General features: G+C 38.6%; 1 protein-coding gene across 1 annotated transcript in view; it reads left to right on the top strand.

Annotated features, from left to right (window-relative positions):
- The window catches only part of LOC126484166 (ADAMTS-like protein 4), a 755,922-nt gene that overhangs the window by 716,459 nt on the left and 21,372 nt on the right, over positions 1 to 18,091 (top strand). The window contains exon 12 of the mRNA XM_050107569.1: positions 11,261 to 11,405. Coding sequence (XP_049963526.1) covers positions 11,261 to 11,405 — 145 coding nt within the window. The remainder of the gene's footprint in view (positions 1 to 11,260; positions 11,406 to 18,091) is intronic.

An 18,091-nucleotide genomic window follows, 5' to 3' on the forward strand; every position in this document is an offset into this window, starting at 1 on the left:
TTTCACACACTCGTCTTTAAAGTAACACATGTGCAAGACGGTGGAAATATGAGTGTCTCTAGAATTTATCCTGAAATTCTCGAGGCACTACAGCAATTACCTTACTTTTCTCTGAGACCATTTATAAACATTTCCTATTTATTGCACCACCCAATAACAACCAATCATAGATAAATCTGTCATTATTATTAACAGTATTTATTATTTTAGAAACATTGCATAACACTTCTGACTGAAAAAAAAGAAGGCCTTTATTTTGTTTGCTTCTAGACCCCAAAAATCCTAAGTATGATTTCTGAACATGGCTTTTCTTTCATCAATTTGAGGAAACGATATTTTTAAAAATTAGGCCTGTAAGATAATTTTTACAGCCATGTCTTGATGAACACAAATGAAGAGGAGCCGGTTGAGTCTCTATTTTGCCATTGTGGCTCTGAGGGAAGTTTAGAGTCATTGTAAGATTCTGATGACCTCTCAGAGCATTCTTATGATACTTTAACTGCAATAATCACAATGATCAAGCAAATAGCTTCCTGAAACAGTTCTTTAAGCCTGCCACACTAAGCATTAAGTAGTCTTCCAATAGAAGATACATTACATGTTTGTACTCTAGTCACAATACTTCACTGCATTTTGAACTGTACATGATGCCTGCGAGGTTAAAATTTGCTGTGTGTGTGTGTGTCCAAAGCAGCCCTTTCAAACATAAATTAACTGAAAGATTTGTTTGGGAGAACATAACAAGTGTGTTTTCAAGATGTGAAAGTCACTTTAGATCCTTTAAACAGTTTCAAACACTCCTTCCTTAAATTTTCTTTCATGAGACAATTCTTTATGAACAGATGACATTTGTGTGTATTGCATTCTGCCTGGTATTTATCTTGGCTGTGAGAGATATGGGTCTTGCAAAATTAGGTTTTAGAGTAATCATTGGCTTTCTCTAACAACACATCAAACAGTTCTGCAGCCCTAGGTTTTGAAAGTGCTGCTTTTAGAATGTTTCACTCTGTATGCATTAAAATTGGGATTCTGTGGAGATCTGGCCAGTTTTTCATATAATCCAAACATTTCAATAGTGATTGCTGTATAAAAAAAAAAATGTCTAAAAATTTTCAATCCACTTCACACAGCCGTAAAAGGCTGACTGCCATTCTTCTCTAACTGAGCTCTGTGGATTAATACTTCACTCACTGTTTTCTGGACCCAGTCACTGTTTTCCCTGAAATATTTCAAAGATTTTACCTTTATGGCTGTGGTGTTCCTGCTATAAATATATAAGAAAAATTAACACAAAGTTTTTAGTAATAAATTGCAGTTTTCTCAAGAATAATTAAATGAGATTATTGCAATATCTGAAGCAGGGAACATGGTACTATTTCTTGTATATTTACCTTGAAAAAGACTGATATTGATTAGAGTTGTTGTTTACGATAAATTTTCGTTCTTTTTCACAGTGAGAGTCGCGGATGTCCTTTTTGTTAGTTATGTACATGACGTAGAATAGATTTAATACTTTCTGAATAAATTTTAGCATCGATGTTAAATAATTTTTTAATTTATTAACAAATTTCACTTCAGGCAACTAACATATGGGTCACAAATGTTACCTTACAATAACTCTGCAACAACTAACTCCCTTTGGCCTAAGACTGGCCCTTATATAGATTCTTGACAATAAATCATACTTATGGTATTGTTATAATTGTCATTACATCAACTCTCACAATGAACAAAAACCTGTACAAAATAATTTATTTGTGATAACACATTTACCAAATACTAAAGAATTTTTTGTACAGAAAAATATTTCCTATGATTATTTTTGTAAAGTAAATCCCTTTAATGATCAATGAATTATTTACGAATAAAGGAGAGGACTCACCGAAAGCCAGAAGCACAGCGTTGTCAACAGTTGCACAAACAAAAGGTACAGAGCTTTGCTTTGGTAGCTTTCAGAATGAAATTCCTCTCTTAGGCTGTATGAGAAAGACACACACACACACACACACACACACACACACACACACACACACACACACACACACACACACACGTCTCTCTGCCAGCTCTTTCCTTGCCCGTGGTTGGGGTATTGTGGTGAGTTGGGGGTGCAGGGAGGGGTGGGGTGAGAAAGTGGGGGGCCATCTATGGGCTATCTAGGGATGACAGACATCTGGACACGTAATTTCACAGACTAGGGCTTGAAATGGTAGGACACGAGTAGGTGACATGCATTGGGCAGGGGTACTGAGACCCACTCATGCACATCCACTCCCCCCCCCCCCCCCCCTCCACACACACACACACCTGCTGGTGGCATGGAGGATCCAGATGCCACAGGTTGTGAAGCAACCATTGAAATCTCACATTCTCACATGTTGTGCTCTGGCCACTGCTAAACTGTCACCAAAAACAAGGTAGACCGCACAATGGGGCATTGTGCAGCAGATCAGAACATGTGAGATTTCAGTGGCTGCTGCACAACCTGTGCCATCTGGATCCTCCCCACCACCACCAGCTTTCTCATCCCCTGTTCCAGTACCCTGGCCAATACTCATCAGCTCGTTGTGTCGTGCCAGCTCATACCCTGGTCTGTAAAATCATGTGTCCAACCGTCTGCCTCCTACCTCCTGTACCTGCACCCCTAGCTAGCTCACAGATGGCTCCCCACTTTCCCTCAAGCAGCAGCTTGACAAAGGAATTTCATTCTGAAAGCTAGCAAAGTAAAACCCTGTACCTTTTGTTTGTGTACCTGTCGATGATGCAGCACTTCTGCCTTTCAGTGAGTCATCTCCTGTATTCATAAATAATTCATTATTCTCAAACAAAACTTTCCATACATTATTATAGCTTTAGTGATTAATGTAGAAATATGTTAGTTTTCATCAAAAACAAATGCTCATTCTAATTACTTACAGTAAGATGAAATCCAATGTCAAATCTCTATCATTCCATTCAAATAAATGTGCTCCAGTGCATATGTAATGACCACATTGTTCTGTCATCTTGGTAGATTCTATTAACATACCTCATTCTGTAAGTCAGTTACAATTCCCAGCACCTTTACACAATGATTAGTGTAAGTTGAAAATCAGTACATGGTAGCGAAAATACATTCATACAACAAAACTACAGTGTATCAGGATTTTTATTAAACAGACATATTGTATACTTCTGTTGGTAAAATTCGCTCTGCTATGTTACATACCTCTTTGAACCACACACACTTGTATCAGCCAGTGAACTTCCAGATTCATCTTGTTGACACCAGATGGCAGAACAACATCTGTGTCTATGTTTTTCTTTTTTGTGGATTCCAGAATTGTATTTGAGACAGCTTTTTTAGTTACCAAGATATCACACAATGGAGCATGGCTTCTTGAAACTTCCTGTAGTGCAAAATCCAAACAATGATTACTGTAGTGGATGTAACAGGTCTTTGGCTGGTCTTGAGAAGGATTTCCTTTACTCCCTAGATCTACGCAGACATATTAGTCATACAGATAAACATAAGGGGAGTTGGAACATTCTATCCCGACAATGTTAAATTTAGTGACTTGGCTTGGTATTTCAGGAACCACTGTAGCCATTGACGTGAAACTTTTACAGGATATTAAACTGTATGTTCTGAGTCTACTGAACCACAATAATTGCATTTCAGCCACTGCTTTTGGAAATACAACGTTTTTTTAATTGTTGTTGTTGTGGTCTTCAGTCCTGAGACTGGTTTGATGCAGCTTTCCATGCTACTCTATCCTGTGCAAGCTTCTTCATCTCCCAGTACCTACTGCAACCTACTTTCTTTCTGAATCTGCTTAGTGTATTCATCTCTTGGTCTCCCTCTACGATTTTTACCCTCCACGCTGCCCTCCAATACTAAATTGGTGATCCCTTGATGCCCTAGAACATGTCCTACCAGCCGATCCCTTCTTCTAGTCAAGTTGTGCCACAAAATCCTCTTCCCCCCAATTATATTCAATACCTCCTCATTAGTTATGTGATCTACCCATCTATTCTTCAGCATTCTTCTGTAGCACCATATTTCGAAAGCTTCTATTCTCTTCTTGTCCAAACTATTTATTGCCCATGTTTCTCTTCCATACATGGCTATACTCCATACAAATACTTTCAGAAATGACTTCCTTACACTTAAATCTATACTCAATGTTAACAAATTTCTCTTCTTCAGAAATGCTTTCCTTGCCATTGCCAGTCTACATTTTATATCCTCCCTACTTCGACCATCATCAGTTATTTTGCTCCCCAAATAGCAAAACTTCTTTACTACTTTAAATGTCTCATTTCCTAATCTAATTCCCTCAGCATCACCCGACTTAATTCGACTACATTCCATTATCCTCATTTTGCTTTTGTTGATGTTCATCTTATATCCTCCTTTCAAGACACTGTCCATTCCGTTCAACTGCTCTTCCAAGTCCTTTGCTGTCTCTGACAGAATTACAATATCATTGGACAATATCATCGGCAACCCTCAAAGTTTTTATTTCTTCGCCATGGATTTTAATACCTACTCCGAATTTTTGTTTTGTTTCCTTTACTGCTTGCTCAATATACAGATTGAATAACATTGGGGAGAGGCTACAACCCTATCTCACTCCCTTCCCAACCACTGCTTCCCTTTCATGTCCCTCAACTCTTATAACTGCGATCTGGTTTCTGTACAAATTGTAAATAGCCTTTCGCTCCCTGTATTTTACCCCTGCCACCTTCAGAATTTGAAAGGGAGTCAGTAATTTTCACATCTGTCAACACATGCTTTCTTTGGGATCGGAATTATTATATCCTTCTTGAAGTCTGAACAGGATTAAAATTTTGTGTACTTTGTTTGTCCATTATCCTAAATAATTTTAATTATACATAACATTATGATCTTCTTTTAGTTCAGTAGACTCAGAATATGTATGTTATTACTCCCTGAAAATTTGAATACACTACTTGAAGTGGTTTTCTGAGATTTAGGGAAGAATGCAACAGAAAATGTAAATTTTCAGGAGGGGCTTCCAAAGTTTCAGAAGACTGTAACTCACTTAATATATGCCTAATTTTTAGTCACTCAGAAGCACCCTGCACCATACTGTATATCTTTTTCCAAGTTTTCTGGACTCCTTAGTGGCCAACTGTGATGCATATTCTGCTTTACCAATGCGAACCTTGTCCATCCGTTCAAATTCACTGGTGGAGTTTGCTCTAGGATTGATTCCCATATGCTATAGCACTTTCACCCTACCAATGATGCCATCATTAAAAGCAATAACAGCATCACTGACCCCTGACTTTAGTGTCTTCATTCCAACAAAAACATTTTTTGGTAAGCGAGTCCATATAAGATTACTGAACGACTCATTGGGATTTTGAGTCTGACCATGCAGACACTTCTTCAGCAATTCAAGATTTTCCAGGTCCCTGTAAATAGGTTATATACCCATGACTGCTGCTGGGATGGAAGTTTATGACTGTATGAACTGTTTGAGTGCTGGGCATTGCAGTAATTGCACCATGAGTCAGGTCCAGGAGGGCAAAGGTGGTGTACTGGTTTTTCATCAGTTGACAGCCTGTGGAAGAAGGTAGACCATACTGCCTGCTTCATTTTTCGCAAATCCTCAGTATTATTTATAATGACCATCCCATAATACTGCTGTAGTTCCTCAATCATTTTGTCTTTCAGCCTGCCTCGTATGGTTTTACCATCAGAAAGTTTCTTGTCTCTCAAACTTCGTTTCAACTTCCTCAGCCTGGTGCCCATCCTCTTCTGGACATGACTAACACATTCCAGTTTTGCGATAATCTTCTCACCACAAGGCTGAGTGGCTACTACACTGCTATATGCTTTTGAGTCTCCATCACCTAAGAAGTTAGTGTAACATACGCCCCTTTCATTCACATATAGACTAAAAATTTCAATAGCTGCAGAGGCATCCACACCACCACTCATTCCTTCATAATTTCTGTCACAGATATGCCCTTCTTCATTCCCTGATTTACACTTATACCTACCTTTCCACCCTGGTCACCATAGCAACAGAATTCTTAGAACCGTAGCTGCACTTCTGCAAAGTGCCATCAAAAGTTACTGGCATGTCATTCATACCATCATTTATTTCAACAGCTTTGTTTGCAGCACCCTTCATTGACTCACATGCAACAGATCCCACAGCAGCTCCAAAAAATCCTGCATACTTGTCGATTTTACAAGGTGGGCGTGGCACATTCATCACGGCAAACATTGTTTTTGCTGCAGTGTGTCCTTTGCCAATAGCTCTCAATCCATAAAACCACCTAACATTTACTTCAAAATAATTGTATTTACACTTATCAGAATTCCAAAATGAATGAGTATATTTACAACTGGCACAATTAATGATAAGTTTCCTGGCTAGTCTAATTGATACCTCTCTGTCTTCATGTAAGCTAACTGGCCCTCCACATATTTTACAACACACACATTCACCTAACACCCTTGTTAGGATGCGTAAATCTCAGAATATAACCTAACTTACCATTTAGATCACTTTCGTTTTGAGAAAACTGTGTATCACAGCGTTTTATTTTAATCTTCAAAGCACTAATGGGTGTTTCTCTAGATATTGATGAGCTTGCCTATATTTAATTTTCTGTGACTTCACGTGCTACATGTTGAACACAGTGTTCCCCTTTATTCGAAAATCTATTACCATGAAATCCACGTTTTTAAAAACACTTCGTTTTGGTGTCGTACTTTACTTTTTGAGAGATTGACCAATCTGTTCATCACTTTTCCTCAGAAAAATGTTAGCACTTCAACATACAACGCATGTTTATACTATGAAATGATACAATACAGTTTTTGACAGTGCTACCAGTAAAAACACGTAATTTAACATTTATAACACAGCAATCTACAGCCTTCTATATAAAAATTATCGATTTTATTAACTCTTGAAGTAATGCACCTAAAAATTTTAACATTCTCAACCGGTATGGATTATATTTTTCAAAAAAGATAAAATACTGTCCATGTTATTTTGTAAGTGATATATACATCATTTTATTCAGAAAAATTGCAAATTTTATAACGAGATAAAAATTTGAATTTTTTTTTTCTGTTCTATCTCCTGTTAAGTGTCAGCAGAATGTGCACAAAGAGGGAGCTGCTCCTGGTCAATCATTTCTGTCATTGAATCTACCATAATTCTATAAAATGGGGAATTTTTATTTGCTGCATAGTGTAACATGCAAGGCATTGTTTCCAGTTCTCATTTTGTATTGATAGCACCAACCAAGTATCACAGCATTTCAGCCAGAACTTCAGTTGTGGCAAATCATCCTTCCTCTCATCAAGAAGACCATGAGGTTTCCAATGTTCTTTTCATAGCCTCTCAGAGCATTCCCTGTCATACCCAGGAATCTGGGTGAACTAATTAATACTAGTAAAGCATTCATTTCTCCTGATTGGCTAGCAGATGCTGCACAAGTTGGCCAATTGTAGGCTTGTTATTCTTACATTGCTGAATAATTGCTACAGACTCTTGTTGAAAAAGTCTCTGCTTGTGTAATTTTTTTTTCCAATTTCAGAAAACTTCTTCACAAAAAGCCATATCTTTCTATGATCTTATATTGCTCACAGTGTGTGTAGCTGTAACGCAATCATATCAGAGAACAGTGTCACTATTTTCTTTGTGATAAAACCACAGATAAGATAAAAACTATTTCAATTTACAAGATCTGCCATTTTTTACACAAACACTCTTTCATTTGTAGCGTAGCTATAGATAAGAGACAAACCATTTCAATTTACAAGAGTTCCCATTTATTTCCAGAAACTTATGACAGAACAGGACAGAATGTAATTGAAGTTAAATGTTTAATATTCTTTGACAGATTCTAGTTTGAACAATGTGACAGCTTGATTCAGTTAAAAGTGAAAAATACTGTCAACTAAAATAGTAATTGCATATTCAGATGTACAAAATAATTTTTTATTGCTGTCTCTGTCTGTAGGTCATGCACATCTCTAAGTGAACTCAGCGAGGGGGGAGAGACACAGTATCTCACCCCTCTGCTTGTGGCCCCTCACTCAATATGCAATGTTGCAACGGTTTGACTGTGCTCTCAAACTAGTGGAAACTCTTTTGCATTCATCACAATTTTTGGTACAGTACATTAATGAATCATATCTAATCAGTCTTGCATGATACCAAAGAAACATTGAAAACCAGGGCAGTTTGCTTGCACTAGTTTTAAGTGTTTTTGTGGATGCAAGTATGATTAACTGCTTAACATCTGCCTCTGTTTGCTGCAAACTGCATTCAAGTTGGTGGTGACAGTCTTGAAAATGAACTCTAAAAGAAAAAATATTGCTATTGGTATTTTATTTCCAATCACCAGCATCATTTCCTGAATCAGTTATCTCTTATCCCATTCACTTGAGAATAAGTGGTATGCTACTCTGTTTTTCTCTTCATTTGTTTTATGTGTAAGGGATGTCTTCCATTTTATACGTTGTATTACAGCTTAAGCAGGATCCAATGCTAAAGCAATAGCATGAAGTTCACAAGTAAAGATCATGAGAGGATATGCATTTATTCATGGAAATTTTACTACTGCATACTTCATGTCATAAGGTATATTGTACACTGATGTGACAAAATCATATCAGACTCCCTTCTGCTCCGCATAGTGCAGCATCTCGATGTGGCATGGATTCAACGAGTTGTTGGAAGTCCCCTGCTGAAATTTGAGCCATCCTGCCTCTTTAGCCATCCATGATTGCAAAATTGTTGCCAGGGTGTTATGCATGTTATGCACGAACTGATCTCTTGATTATGTACCATAAATATTTGATGCGATTCATGTCAGGTGATGTGGTTGGCCAAATCAATCACTCGAATTGTCCAGAATATTATTCCAACAAGTCGCAAACTATTGTGGCATGGTGACATGACATTGTTGTTAATACGAAGTGCATGGTAACATGACATTGTTGTTAATAAGAAGTGCAAATAGCTGAACATAACCATTTCCAGTCAATGATCAGTTCAGTTGGACCAGGGAATCCAGTCTATTCCATTTTAATACAGTCCACATCATTATGGAGCCACCACCAGCTTGCACAGTGCCTTGTTGACAACCTTAGTACTTGGCTTCATGGGGTCTGTGCCACACTCGAAACCTACCATCAGCTATTACCAACTAAAATCAGGACTCACCTGACTAGGCTGCAGTTTTCCAGTAGTCAGGGGTCCAACTGATATGGTCACGAGCCCAGGAGAGACGCTGCTGATGATGTCACTCTGTTAGCAAAACCACTTGTGTCAGTCAACTTCTGCTATAGCCCATTAATGCCAAATTTTGGTGCACTGCCCTAACAGATAGGTCCATTGTACATCCCACATTGATATCTGCAGTTATTTGAAGCAGTTTTGCTTGTCTGTTAGCTGACAACTCCTTGCAAACACTGCTGCTCTCAGCTGTTAGGTGAAGGCTGTTAGTGCCTGTGTTGTCCATGATGAGAGGTAATGCCAGAAATTAGGTATTCTTGACACCGTATATCTCGGAATATTGAAGACCCTAATGATTTCTGAAATGGAATTGCTCATGTGTCTGGCAGCAGCTACCATTCTGTGTTCAAAGCCTGTCAGTTCCTGCCATGTGGCTGTAATCATGTCAGAAACCTTATCATGTGAATCACCTGAGTGAAAATGACAGCTCTGCCATTTCACTGCCCTTTCATATCTCGTGTACATGATACTACCACCATCTGAAAATGCGCATATCACTATCCCCTGACTTTTCTCATCTCAGTGTATATTGATGATACATGTGAAGATCTCTCTGTAGTCTACAGTTCAAAGCTCCAAAAAACTGCTAATCCAGCTATTTACCACCACAGTAATATCTAGTGTATTTGCTATTATTGTGAAACTGATTATCACTTGAATTTTATGTATTCTTTCATAATATTTGTATAGTATTACGTAGAAACAGTTCATTTGAAAAGAATTGTAAGGACACAGTAGTAATAACAGCAGTTAATATCTGTGGACCACTTATGCAAAGATATTGGACATATCATGGTATTACAGTTTCAGAAAAATAGAAATCATATAAGCAGGTATTTACTTACTGCAGGTCTACTTTTGACAAGGAAGGCATTATAGCAGGAACCATCCTGGCATTTGCCTTAAGTAATTTATGTAAATGACACAGATTAAGGCCTCCACCATGCTAAATACTGTTTAAAAATCCTCTCAAAATCTGTTTAAACAAGTGCAATCTGATTCAGTGTTCCAAGTGTACATTACTGTGTTGCTCATACATACTTGCAAAGAAGTTGTTACATAATATATAATGCTAGTAATTTTTAATTTGTAATTGTTTAGTCATCTTTCAACACAAATCACTGCATATATTATGCACATATTACTTTGTAATGTCCAGTGCTGGTGCTACTCTGCCACCAAAACACCAATCATTGCACACATTAAATCCACAAACTACTGGCTGTCAAAAGGCCCATGGTGATGATATTTGGTTTCCATTTTGGTATCACAACTTCCTCTTTAGCATACCTGAAATGTTGAGTCAGTATCCTTCCATAATGAGTGAGATGTTAAGCTCAGAAAGAGGATAAGGTGCTAGTATTATCCACTGCAGAACTTTAGTGTAATGTTTTCCAGAAAAAGAATTTAAAAAAATCTGCTGAGTCGTATCTACAGCTTTCTGCTTATCAGGCTACAAATTCTAAAGTTACCCTTCTGGTGCTATGTATCAGTGTCATTTGTCACATAAAGCACAGCATGCAAGATGCAACACTAAGGAAGTGAGAAAGAAATCAGTGTGTCACCTATGACAAAGAGGGTGTTATTACTGTAGAATCAGATCAAAGTAGGAAAGAGTAATAAGGAGGAGGAGGAGATTATTTCTGTAAAAAGGGAGCAAAGTATGTGACAGCTATAACTAGAAGGAGAACAATACATTACATGGAGAAAGAGAGTTTTAAACAGAACAAAATCACGAGAATGAAAATAAAAATGAAATTAGCTTACCATCAGTTTGTTATGTCTATTCTTGTTAAGTAGAAATGACATACATCTCATTGCAAGAATTTTTGACATCACTGAGCACTACCTCACGTAATGCGTATAACACAAACTTTACTTTCAATGTTGTTCAACTTTCAGTTCTTCTTTAAAAGTCTTCCGTTAATTATATGTTTCTTACAGAAACTCTAGTGAATAATATTTCTTTCTCTCATTTTCAGTGTTCTAGAACGTGTGGCACCGGTGAACAAAGTCGTGAAGTACATTGCCTTGATGAAAAGCAGAAGTTGGCAAATAACTGTCCAGAGGAACTTCGACCACCTGCACGAAGAACATGCAATACACATGAATGTGGGACACAAGCTGGTATGTAATGTATTAACAGTTCAAAAATTTATTAGTACAAAATTACTCCTTTTTGTTTCAGGCATAAGAAAAGCTTTCATTGATTGCGATATTATATATTCTGTAATTATTGTACCACAGTTGATTTCACTATTATCTAATAATTCCATGTAAAAATAAACTGTATCACAAAACACACACACACACACACACACACACACACACACACACACACACACACACACACAGGATGAGGATGGAGGAGGAAATCAACCAAGTGGTTCTCATAGGAATTATTCTGGCAAAGAAATGGAGGGGAGATGTAAGGCCCAGGAAAGTAGTAAGTAAAGTGTCTGATCACACTACAGCCCACATAAGAGAAATGGCAAAAGATGAAAAAATTTAGCTTAGCATACACAAGAAACAAAGGACAGTAAAATTATAAATTTATTGTGATGGGTGGATCAGTGGATCATGTGGAAGAACAAGTATTTGGGGAGATGCAGACAGAAAATGGAAAATTAGGAACAGTGTGTGTTCAGCATGGGAATGTTGCATAGCCACAGAATGTGTAGGAGAGAGAGTTCAAATGGCACAGTACAGAAAAGTGAGTTTTGTAAGGTGGCATGCAAGTTAGTTGTGGAGCAGTTCCCAAAGTTCAGCCCCATGTCCACACAGGAAGTTGTACACTGTTTGAAACAATGTTGGTGTTTGACACAGTTGCTTTCAACTGTGTTTTTGGCATTAATGGTGCAGATTGTGCAGCTGACATAGCAAGACGGCAGAATGTCCTACCTAGGCTGAGGACATTGGAGACAAAGCTCCAACTCAGAATGGGCAATGATGAAGAGGGAAGTTCTCTCTGTCTGTCTCTCTCTCTCTCTCTCTCTCTCTTTGAAAGGAACCATCCTACATTCTTCTCGTTGCAAACGAAGGTAAATTAAATCTGGATTGTGAAACTGTGATTTGAAATGCATTCCCCCTTAAATGTCAGTCCAGTGTTTCAGTCACTGCCCCACCTTGTGAAATAGCAGATCTATAGCTGTTTACGTACATATATGCTACTCAGTGCTGTCTTTATGTGATGAGTATTTTTTTCCTCATTCAGGTTTCTGTGTTCTGTCAAGGGCTTTCCATTATCATATTTTAAATTACATTAGTTTCTCTGAAGACTACTTTTATTTGTAAAACTGTGTTACTGTTAGGTACACAACAATAATCTGAGATCATCTCCAATGAAGGAATAAAAGATAACCACACACCAAAAGAGGGAAAGAAGCTTCACTCACAAAATATAACAAAACAGTACATTAATAAAAAAAAAGCATGATTTTACAATTTTGAATCATAACTGCTGTTATACAGGGTTTCCAAAGTCATCACATAAGATGTCTAAGGGTGAGAGATCACATCGTAACAACTTTTGTTTGTGACAAAATGTTCACTAATGCTTTCTGGCATTGATATGTGTCTTTTATTATTGGTTATGCCCCTGAGGGGCAGCAGAGTGTAAGTTCTCAAGGCTTACATGAGCAGTGCGTGTTGCCTCTGAGTGCTGTGTAAAACAGGCTCATTCATGAGTTAGAGACTCTCATTCTTGAGGTTCTTTTGTTGAAAATTACTCTATTAATTAACTGAGGTAGGTAATGTGCAGATGCAGCAAACATGATTGATAGATTGTTGTAGTTCAGTGAAGATGTATAGCTGTTTACATACATATATGCTACTGGAGATGAGTCTGATGGGTGATAGAAGGATCTAATTATCATTTCATGCCCACCACTGATACTGAGTCTTGCTGAAACAATCTCACATGTATCTTCAGTTTCTATCTCGGTGGATTTGAGTTTTTTGTCTACTGTGACAAATACACTACCTCCATTTCCAATTTGCCTATCCTTTCGATATATACTTAAATTTTCCCCAAAAATCTCACTGCTGTCAATTTCAGGTTTCAACAAGGTTTCCGTACCTAGTATTATGTGAGCTTCACTGCTTTTCATGAGCGCTTGAAACTCTGGCACATTGTTGTGAATACTTTGGCAGTTTATCAGTAAGATTTTAATACTCTAACCTGTGGAAGGCATTTGTTTTATACTTCTGGGTTTCCTACAGCTATTGTCTGTTGCTGTATTGGATTGAGAGACACCTAAAAAAACCTGTGTGTGCACTCCGCACACAGTGAGCTATCTGAGTAGCAGCCTCTGTTGTGTAGTGCACACCTGACCTATTAGGGGGACGATACAGTTCTCAACCCTGTGGTGTATGTCTAGGAAGTTACAGCCTAGCTTGCACGGAACTTTCAAAGTCTCTGGTTCAGTCCTTCCACTCAACTCAGAACTAAAGGGCCACAATCAGTTCTGCGGACAATGCTGCAGATTGTGAGCTTCATTGAAACTCTTTACACACAGGGCTGGTCTTCTCTGCCAATCACTGGAATGACCCAAGAATGACTTCAGAACCCAGACAGAAGTCATATTTGTTCCAATGTATGCCACAACCTGCAGTTGGTTGCACCCTGTTCCCTCAATGGCTGCTGTAATAGCCTCTTCAACATGTTGAATGAGGCCCCCAGGCATATACAGTGAGTACACCTGGTATCCTTTCCTGTCCCTTGCTGCCATTTCCCTAAGGGGTACCATTATTTGCCATAACGTATGAACTGCCGACGATTACTGGACTACTACCCTTTTGCGTTTGCCACCTCCTGACACTGGACAGAACAGATTTCCCCACAACAGGTGAAGTGAGTCTCACAGGCACAGTTTCAGTGTGCGTGAAAGACAGCACCTCGAACTCATTGGCTAGGGCGATTGGTACAGCACCCTGAGCCCACCCTGGTCCCTGTCCACCCTTTACAAGCGCCTAGACCTACCACTGACAAGCCACTTGCAGTCAAGTGGACAGGTAATGACAGATCTTGTACTTTCGGCAGAGGAGACAGGATCCACAGGAGAGGATAGTATTTGAGGTATCTCTGGTAAAATGAACACAGGTACATGACTCCCAGGAGCTCTTCCAACACACCGATTTGCAGCAGCTGTCAATCATTTGACAATAGTCAGGTCAATTTCCAGCTGCTTACGAATGTCAACCAACTCGTGCTGTGTTCGAGAACGGCATCCACAGTGGGGCCCCATTTTGACTGATGCAATGTATTACAAGGCAGTAAACAAAGGACTTTAAATTAAACCTTTAGATTATCCTTTAATCTGTAGAGCTAAGTTGCTAATTCCGTATAAGAATTGAAGCAGATACACAAAACAAGATTTCTGTTAAGGTGATACAAAAATCTGTGGTAAAAATAACTACAGTAGTTTCCTAGAATGTTTTGATGTTAATTATAGTTGTTAGCAAACTCAAAAACTGAGTAATTTATAACAAATGCAGATTAAAACTTCCAGGGAAAACAAGATGTAACACAAAATGTTAGTTAGAACATCTGCTACAGTAACTGAATCGCATAATTATGAATTTACTGAAAATGAAACTGGTATTGACAAGAAAGTTGAGAGTACAATAGATTAACTAAAGAGGTTACTGCTTCGCAAGACACAAGAAAAGACCAAGATGACAGTCTCATGGAAGGAGGTATATAACTAGATAACATTAGAAAACATGTTGGGGCAACATGAATCTTAAAACTGAAGGCTGTAAGTCATGGGATCGTGTAGAGGAGGCCTACTTCTAGCAGTGGATGTCAAATGGTTGATGGTGTTGGTAATGGTGATGATGAGGATGAGGATGTACTGCTTTTCTATCTAAATAATCTACGATGATATTTGTGTCCTAAGAATGTTGTGTAACTGCTTCTAGCACTGTATTTATTTTAATTTTATTTACTAATACCAGATTCTAGGTTTCCTGCAGACATTTAAAAATTTGCCTATAGCTTTCTCTGTATTTTCCTTACTTTCTCACAGTAAAAAAAATTAAATTTCTGCCTATTTGCTATTCACATTTTCAAATCTTACATCTTCCTCAAGCTGGCAAGTAGACTTTTTTGTCGGTATTGATTAATTGGAAACTCAGTTTTTTTTAAAAGATTGTTGCTATTGGAAGTGAACCACTTGAATACCTGTTTTCAAACTGTATTCAGTTTGTTTTACTATGGCATAATGCATACTACAGAATTATGAGACAATTTATGACCATTGCTTACTGTCAGGAGGAGACTATTTAGTGCTGCTGACAGTCACATATGACAGTACATATCTTATCTTTTCGAACCATTAGTTACATCCTCAGGAAGAAACAGGGATAAGTTGTGAAAGATTAAAAAGGAGAGGTATGTACCTGAAAATTTAAGCTTCCAACTTGCCACTTTCATCTCTCAGATGATTTTTCTGAATTAAATTTGTTTATGGTACAAGTAGCACATTGTGGGCTAGCTGCTCTACATGAGGCCTGCATCTATAATAAACTGAAAATATAGAAACATAGTGTACACAGTCTTTAACTGCAATGTAATTGTGGGGCATGTGACACTATTGATATTGATCCATTCATCTGATGGAGACATTAACCATGCCATCCTCTTGGTATTATTCAAGCAGGGTAGGCTGTGGAACAGGAAGAAGCCCTAATATCTGGTTCAGTGGGACATACCCTCTGCCATGCACCTCACGGTGGTTTGCAAAGTATAGATGTAGTTGTAGATTGCTGTAGATGTGTATGGTCAGGTGACATAGGGATGGAGTGATGAGTGGGTCACTCTCAACAGTGTCTCATACCCCGACTTTATGCCATGTTGAGAAGCATGGGATTTAATCCAGGACATTAGCACAAGCACTGGTGATCAGAAACTTTATAGCATCACCTCTCCTCCCTTGGCTGGCCAAATACTGGCAGTCAAAATTTCTGCACAGCCAGGATTTGAACCAGTGTACTTCAGAGACAAGCATCACTGCATGGGTATACATTAGCTGGTTACCAGCGGGTAGACTTTCTCAATGGTAACTGAGTAATAATGCTTCATCAGGATTGCATTTTGCTTAGAGGTATAATTATTTTATTACTTGAATGTAATAAGGCATTGTTTTTAACACATTAATGGAATATCCTAGGACAAAGACAAATATTGTTTTTGTGAGTAGACAACTGATCATTATTAAATGCATTGAGTATTAGACAGGAACATTAACAATGTAGATCAATTTTCAGTTTTACATTTCTGTAACTGAGAATCCACCTGTAGTATGTGTGTCAAACAAACATCTCTACATCTTCCTACACTGTGGCCCAACTGCAGTGTGTGGCTGAAATGAATGGAAATGTATGCCTGCTCGCAGGCGACAGGAAAGGCTCTCCACCAAGCTGCCCCATACACGCGTGGTCGGTTCCCGCTCCACCACAAGCGCACTCCGGCTTCAGGTAACATCGAACGCCAACTGTACACGTCCCTTGGCGAGAGCAACCAGTTAACTCCTCCAGCGAGACTCAGTACACGCAACAAGCAAAGATAAGAGCGCGAAGGCGAGGTACTTGCAAATACGCTGGCGCGCAAGCAAAACGCCACGGCTCAAAAACGAAGCGTAGAATATCGACGGCATACCGCTGTGCTGTAAGGGTGCCGCGGCTGACAATCAAAGGGCTCCTGCTATGAAATGAAACGGCACCCCAGAGCAGCGGGCCGTATGGCGGGCGACAGTCGCGTTGGCATCCCATCGCTGTCTGAGGCGTCTCCAGACACGTCTTCGGCAGTCATTGCTATAAATATGATAGGTATATAAATATTGAATATAATGGAATATGGAAAACAAGGTTTATATGTGTATACTAGAATATAGAACATACATTATGCTGCAGAAAAGAACATCCAAATGATAAAAGTGCAATTCAGGTGGGTTTAAAATGTTATGTGTCCAGTGATATCATGAGATACATGGGCTGTATAATTCATTTCTTTGTAAATGTTCCTTGGGTTCGTTGCATTGTTGTATTTATTCAGAGGTTGGACAAAAATATGGAAACACCATGAGAAATGCATGCTTGAACATGAATAAAGATGCTAGCTGAGCCTGCTGTTTGCACTATTTTATTTGACTGCAGACATTACCTGTGTAATGTTCTCAATGTGTTGTATGTCTCAGCCATTGTCAGAACAGTGTTCTGTGTGGTTGCGAGCACATAATGATGAAGATATGAGAATTCAAATGTAGGCAAATTGTTGGTGCTCATTCGGTGGGTACCTCTGTAACAAAAGTAGCCAAAGTGTTTGGTATTTCAAGAGGCACCATATCAAAGATAGCATCATCCACTAAGTGGACAAAAGTGTGTGTCAAGTGATTGTGACACATGGTCATTGAAGAGTGTTGTGATGAAAAATAAGGGCTGCGGAAGTCACTGCAAACCTGAATATCATACTTGTGAAAGCTGTCAGCATGAAGGGAGCTCCAGAAACAAGGATTGGCAAGGCAAGCTAGAATTCTAAAACCACTTAGTGATGCAAATGCCCTTACCAGGAAAAAATTGGTGCCGAAGCCATAAAACTTGGGCTGTGGAGCAGTGGAAGAAAGTCATTTGATCAGACAAATCTTGTTTCATGCAGTTTACAACTTTTGACTATTTTGCGTCCCAAGAATGAAACAGGGAAGGGGTTCAGTGGTGATTTAGGCACCAATATCATGCTATTAATGAACCCCATGATTACTCTGCAGGTCTGTATTACTTCCAGATCCATCCCATGGTACAATGTTTGTTCTCCA

The sequence above is a fragment of the Schistocerca serialis genome, chromosome 6, assembly GCF_023864345.2.
Source record: "Schistocerca serialis cubense isolate TAMUIC-IGC-003099 chromosome 6, iqSchSeri2.2, whole genome shotgun sequence".
NCBI classification, from domain to species: Eukaryota; Metazoa; Arthropoda; class Insecta; order Orthoptera; family Acrididae; genus Schistocerca; species Schistocerca serialis.